This window comes from Gavialis gangeticus, unplaced genomic scaffold (genome assembly GCF_001723915.1).
Source record: "Gavialis gangeticus isolate Ggan-Ray unplaced genomic scaffold, GavGan_comp1, whole genome shotgun sequence".
Classification (NCBI taxonomy): Eukaryota; Metazoa; Chordata; order Crocodylia; family Gavialidae; genus Gavialis; species Gavialis gangeticus.
Window position 1 is genome coordinate 7,936,414 of NW_017729013.1, and position 6,377 is coordinate 7,942,790.

Here is a 6,377-nt window from a genome sequence, read left to right on the forward strand (position 1 = left end):
ATTGAGTGATTGGCCTTTCCTTTATGTAAATCACCTCAGGAGGCTGCATTGCCAAGAATGCCTTAATCTTTCTATCCCTTTGAGTCGTGGCCTCCTCTTCTTCACTACCCAGAGGCATGTTCTGATCCTTTTAGACCAGTAGAGGAATACCCTCAGCATTGCAGCAAAGTTAACCTGTTTCAGTCACACTCCCTACCCCTGGAGAAATGAAACTGCAGTAGACACAGCTGGAACTTCTTGGTGCTCCCAGTCAGAGCAGGATTTGTCCAAGAGAAGCCAACACCTCCAGCGTTGGCTAACATGGATCTCTTGAGCACATTTTAACAACCCGTGACACTGACCACTGTTTTTCTCCTGCTTTGCCTGTGGCAGGTTCGGGTGCTATACCTTGCCGTTTCTACAACAGGGTTCATTGTGTAATTTAAGTAACAGGTTAGACAAGGATGGATTGTATAGAGATGATCCTGCCTCAGGCAGGGGGCTGCAATAGGTGATCTCCAGAGGTCCCTTTCAGGCCTACTTTGCAGTAATTCTAATACCAATTCTGCCAGAAGATTACCCAACAGCTTTTTTCATGTCACTGCTGCACTTGTACATGTCTTTGAATTCTGCCTGATAATACGATAATTAAATAGCAACAGTTCCTTTTAGTTTGTAGCTCATTGTTATACCTCCCTTTGAGCAAGACGTGAACAAGAGTTGCTCTTATTTTTTCTACGCTCATTTTTTTCTGCCATATTCATCTAATTCAGCCATTTAGAAGTTGTTAAAATAAGCCAGACGTGCCTATTGGAACATCTTCAGTTTGTTTCTGCAGCAGCCAGTTCCACAGGTTAGATATAAGCAAGCCTCGTCTACACAATAAATTAGGACAAGGCAGCAAGAATGCACCACAGCAAGAAATTCTGTGGTGTTGAAAAGAGACTCAAAGTCAGAGGTGGGGGGGCACTAAAGAAGTTCCCATTTCATTCTCCTAGGGTGCAAGTAGATTATTATGAATGAACATCCTAAAGTAAAACTCCGAATAAGAGCCATGGCAGTTTCTTATGGAACCCAGCTGTCGACTGCCTGCTCACTCACTGCTTCTTCTCATTTATCGCAGAGGAACAGAAGATACCAAGTACAGTGGGGAAGTGGAACTGCCTTATGGGAAAACTAAGGCCATGGCAGAAAAGCTAGTACTTGAAGCCAATGGAAGAAAGGTAAAAAGGAACTCTCCTCTGTAGTGTAACATAGCGTAACATAGGATTTATGGAAGGAGAGAACCCGTGATACACTTCTTGTAATCCTACAACTCATCATTGAGTCACAGCTGCAGTTTTGATTTCACATTTGCAGTCATGTCACTTAAAGCCCATTTACATTAGGTGCATAAAGCACATCAAACCTCCAAGGCCCTGATCTGGCAAACGCACACGAGATTTTGGAGTATGCGTCAACTTCAAAAGAAGCACTCAATGAGGTATGTGCCCAATGCCCATCTGGTTTTGAAAACTTCAGCTACAGTAAATTTAGGTGCCTTTGAAAAATCTGGCCCCATATGCTTGTAGCAGTTTTGAGAACAGACCCCAAAGCAAATTTTTTTCAGCAATGCCCAACTTGCTATTTCCACAAGTCATTGGATTTATTAATGAACACAAAAATAATGTAAAAGAGCTCTTCCTCAAATCTAGAGTCTCCCATTAACCTTTGCCAATTTTACAGCTAAGCAATGGTGGTAAGCTTGCAACCTGCATCATTCGTCCAAATACAATTTATGGGGAGAAGCAGACGGTTCTAAAACACCTGTATTTACACGTCAAAGCCAAAAATGGTGTTTTAAACTACCTGGAACCTGAAGACTCAGAGCGCAATAGCACATATGTGGGTGAGTGCATTTCTTTGATTCTGTGTTACATATGGGTCTACCGCATTTTGGTTTAATCAGGGGACTCTTATAAATCAAGTTCTGAGGCAGGAAGCAAGTTGTTTAAAGAATAAACACAAAATAATTTAAAGAAAATAATTAAAGCCAGGCTGCAGAAATTAAGAATTTTTTTAAAAATAATTTCTTATAGACTTTTCAAACAAAAACGAAAAATAGTATTTACGGCGGGGAACCCCTGTAGGGGGAAAAACGGGAGCAAAATCTTTTCTCCTTGGGCTAGTTGTGGGGAAGGGGCAGGAAAGAGGGGTGGTAAACTGAAAAGCTAAACTCCCCAAATTTTAAAAATTGTGGTTTGAGAAAAAAATCATTTTACTAAAGTAAGAAACAATACATTGCTGTTTGATTCACAAACCTGTTATTAACAGTAAATGCAGAAAGAAAGAAAGAAAAACTGCCACTATGTTTGCAAAGTACAGAAAAAATACGTTGTAAGAAGAAAGGACCTAATCTCTAGAATTTGATAGAAAATGAGATTTCTTCTACCAGTGTGTTGAGCCAGACAAGAGTAGGGGTAGAGTTCACTTCCAGGATTATAGAGCAGTTTCTCTGGTGCTTTCTCATATCTCTATTGTACTATTTCCACAAGGGTGGAATCCCAGTAGATTAAAACTGTACTTGGAGAGGAATCAAGTCCAGGCAGGTTAAGTGACTTGCTTGAAGACATGGAGCAGTGAAAATAAAACCCACAGAGTTTTGACTCCTATTCCCCTTGTTCCACCTCACTGGTCATCCCAAAACAGAGAACCAGAGGTTGGATAATTACTAGATGCCTCCAGAATAAGGCTGAGTGATGATTACAAGGGGTAAGGAAAAGCACACTCTACCAACTGCAGAGTTTTGAGACATCCAGATTGAATGGTTAACTTGATCTAATGTAAAACGATGTCCAATCATGCTGCTGCTTCTCCTTTCTTACCCTCTCGTGCTTCTTCAGGGAATGTTGCATGGATGCACGTGCTTGCAGCAAGGAGCCTGCCGTTGCAGCCAGACTTACTTGCGGGACAAGTGTATTATGCCTATGATGACACTCCAACAAAGAAAAGTTTTCTGGTGAGGTATCAGCTGTTGTTGAGGATGGACCCTGCCATAAGGCTGGGCTCCCATGTGCCTTACTGGAAGATGTGGTTACTTGTACACATTTACAGAATAATCAAGACCCTCCTGTCCCCATTTTGGAAATTACATCCTTTCCTGGACTTGTCTCTGCTGAATACAATTGCCACCACATTCTCCTATGAGACAGACAAAGCCTTCAGGCATTTTGGGTACAAACCCCTATATAGCTGGGAAGAGAGTAAATTCAGAACCATAGAGTGGTTAAAGTCAGCTACAGGGAACTAAACAGTGCCATGGGGAGACCCTGAGAGATCAAGAGAGCGACAAAGAAAGATCAATTCCTTTACTAGATTCCATTTCTGTGCACAGCAGTATACAATATTTTCTACTAGAAACTAAGCACATACACATTTCAGAAACAAGCAGAACACAGTAATTTTCATCTAAAGCTGTGTATCCCCTCTCTAGTCTCCTGAGCCATCTATTAGCTAGCAGGTCACTTAACTACATCATCATTTTCCAGGAGACAGAGTGTTCATTGCAGCATTATTCACATAAAGTTGGAATGAATGAAAGCTGTGGGATCCAACAGGCCCAATGTCATTGCAGCTATTAATAGGAGGAGCAAGGAATTCAGGATCAGACCTGTGATTCTGAAGTCAAATGGACTATTTGTTTAACAAAAAGTTAAAGTAAGTTAATCCCATATCATATGTATGCTTTTTGATACTAGGCAACAGGACTGATACTTTTGGCATGATCTCAGATATCTCTTCTTTAGTTACCAAAATATCTTCATTTCACTTGCACATGGCAGGATATCTTTAAAGAATAATTCTTGGAAGGATTCAGGAAATTCCCTCTTAATTTTCAGGATTTCAAAGAACGATACATGGGTTTTCACTGTTATCCCTGGAAGCCACTTTCAGCCCAAATTTCCCAGGATCCTTCTTCCCACTCTTAACCTGAGAAATATTAAATCCATTTTTAAATCTCTCTTTGATTGACAGTTTTGTCAGTTTACTTACAGTTTGCATGGTTTGATAACAGATGATCTTATTTTGCAATCTGAATAAAAAGAAAAACTCTAAGGACCTAATTTGCTCCACTTCAATTCTTTCCCAAATAAAGTCTCCTTTCCACTAGTGTAAATGAGAACCTGGCTTTCCTGGTTTAAGCTAACACACACACACACACACACACACACACACACACAGTCTTTGTATCCTAAAATTCAGGGTTGAATAACATACCCAGCCTCATTCTGCTGGTGCTATGCTCTATAATTCAGAAATTTCCACCATAATTGGGTAGAATTCAGAATAAAAACGGTCTCTGCTAGGCTTGATTTGGTTTACAAGATGCTCAGCATGTGTGATATTTGAGTAAACAGAGGAAAAATTTTCACTAATATTAGTTCAAAGTAGAAATTAAATTTCTACTCGTATCAAACTACTTCAGAACACTTCTGTGATCTATAAACATTCAACCTTTGAAGATTTACCATATTATAAGCACTAATAACTGGGTTTTAAAATACGGCAGCTTGCTCAGCAAAAGCACACCCTGGATCCCCTCTCTCTCACATGCATGTGCACAAAGTCAGGACATCTCCAGGTTTTAGCAGTACTGACCAGAATCCGTTTTAATGCTTTGGGAACCTTTACTTCATGTTACTGGATGGGCCACTGGGTGGAGCTACAAGTCAAAATGTAAGGGAGGCATCTTTGTGTTCAGATTTACAGTATATGCAGAGTAAGAAACTTTGTCTTTAGCTGGTTTGTCAAAACACTGAAGATTGCCCCTTGCTGGTTAGTCTGAGTGTCAGTCTAGGCTTAAGTGTTTTCAGCCTTTTGTCATTTTGAATCCTTGGGATCGATGTATTAAAAACCCATTTCTATAGACTGACCGGACGTAGTCACCTTCTTAAAAAGACTAATAGGAATTGGTTGTTCAGGTTCTCTAGGAAGCTTTAAACGATCTCAGCTGGGTGCAGATGCTGATGCTTTCAGACCTGCAAGCAGCCCTTGGTACAAGTTGCAGGGGGATTATGAGCCCCACAACATCCTGGCTGGGGTGAATGGGAGTCACTTCTGCCAGGCAGTATTTTCCTATGCCAGACAGCAACGCTGGACAACTGCTTCTCAGCTCTCAGGAATCCCTCCTGTAAGGACTCTCATGGCATTTTTCTTGGTCTTCAGGACCTCTAGGGAAAGCAACCGCAATCAGCACCACGACAGGCCAGATTTTTCAAGTGTGTAGAGATAAAGAGAGGGGCCTAGTGATTTTACAAAAGCGCCACCTCAAATTCACATCCCTCTTTTATCCCTTTCCAGCTTTACCAAAAGGAGCAGAGGATTCCCTTTTCCTGACTGTGATGGGGCTGTCAGGAGGGGGAGGAGAGAAGATGGACAGCAGAGCCTCTTGCTGTTTTCCAAGAGGAGGGGCATGTTTCTTTTGGCTGTGATGCAAGCCATTTGCATTTTGGCTCCTCCAAGCCGATGTTGCTGCAGATTTCCTGTCAGACATTTGATTTTATCAGATTCTAACTTGTTTTCTCTTGGCAATTGTTTTCTGCCTCCCCAGCACCAGGTTAGCACTCTCTTCTCCTTCCAGGGTCCCTACCCTATTATGTAACAAAAAAAGGGGGGGGGGGGTCTGTTTCTAGTTCTGGAGGAGTCTTTGTGTGTAATTATTCATCCAAAAGATTCAGCAGGTATAACTGCTTCCCCTGGGGGCTCCACTGTATAATTGGATTTCATCCGTACCAATTAAATCCTATCTTTACCCCTTAGTTAAGCCAAGCGGTAAGTATTTAATGCTAATATCCCTGACAACTATTGCAGAAAGACATAAGAGATGAAATGTATAAAGAAATGCAACATCATCTACTGGCAAAGTAAATGGCACAGGAAAGAGGTGCGTGCACATAGGGACAGCTGCCATCTTTTTGCCATAAGAGCTGGCAACGCTTCCAATGCAAGAGTCTGTTTTAGGAGTTAATTTGGCTCTGGCCTTGGTGCTCCGTTCATCTCCTTCTCCTCTTCCCTGCAACCCCATGCTGCTACCTGTGTGTTGAATGCTCTTCCCTCCTGCTTCAGAGCCACAGGCCTCTCAGGTTTTCCTTATTCAATACTCGCAACGAGTCAGCCAGCAACATTAAAAAACAGGCCACAAGACCACATATAAAACACATCCCAACCAAATTACTCCCTTTTCTAGATTTCCCAGGCCATTCTTTCTTCAGTAGGTACATCTTCGCAGACTAAACCCTTTGTCTCATATTTTTGCCCTGTGTATAATTCATGCGTTAGTAAATAATAGTAATAATAGTGGTAGTATGAAAGGAAAACAGATCACCATCATGTGAAGGGTGTCAAACTGGTCAGTCAGG

At 41.5% G+C, this 6,377-nt stretch overlaps 1 protein-coding gene across 3 annotated transcripts in view; it reads left to right on the plus strand.

Moving 5' to 3' along the window:
• The window catches only part of HSD3B7 (hydroxy-delta-5-steroid dehydrogenase, 3 beta- and steroid delta-isomerase 7), a 25,196-nt gene that overhangs the window by 17,200 nt on the left and 1,619 nt on the right, over positions 1-6,377 (plus strand). Inside the window, exons 4-7 of one of the 3 annotated variants that reach the window (XM_019511449.1) lie at positions 1,103-1,202; positions 1,705-1,867; positions 2,862-2,977; positions 5,320-6,371. In XM_019511449.1, the coding sequence (XP_019366994.1) occupies positions 1,103-1,202; positions 1,705-1,867; positions 2,862-2,977; positions 5,320-5,355 (415 nt within the window). In that variant the 3' untranslated portion in view covers positions 5,356-6,371. Of the gene's footprint in view, positions 1-1,102; positions 1,203-1,704; positions 1,868-2,861; positions 4,075-5,319; positions 6,372-6,377 lie in introns of those variants that run through there. The other 2 variants (XM_019511448.1, XM_019511447.1) reach the window with 2 other exon arrangements.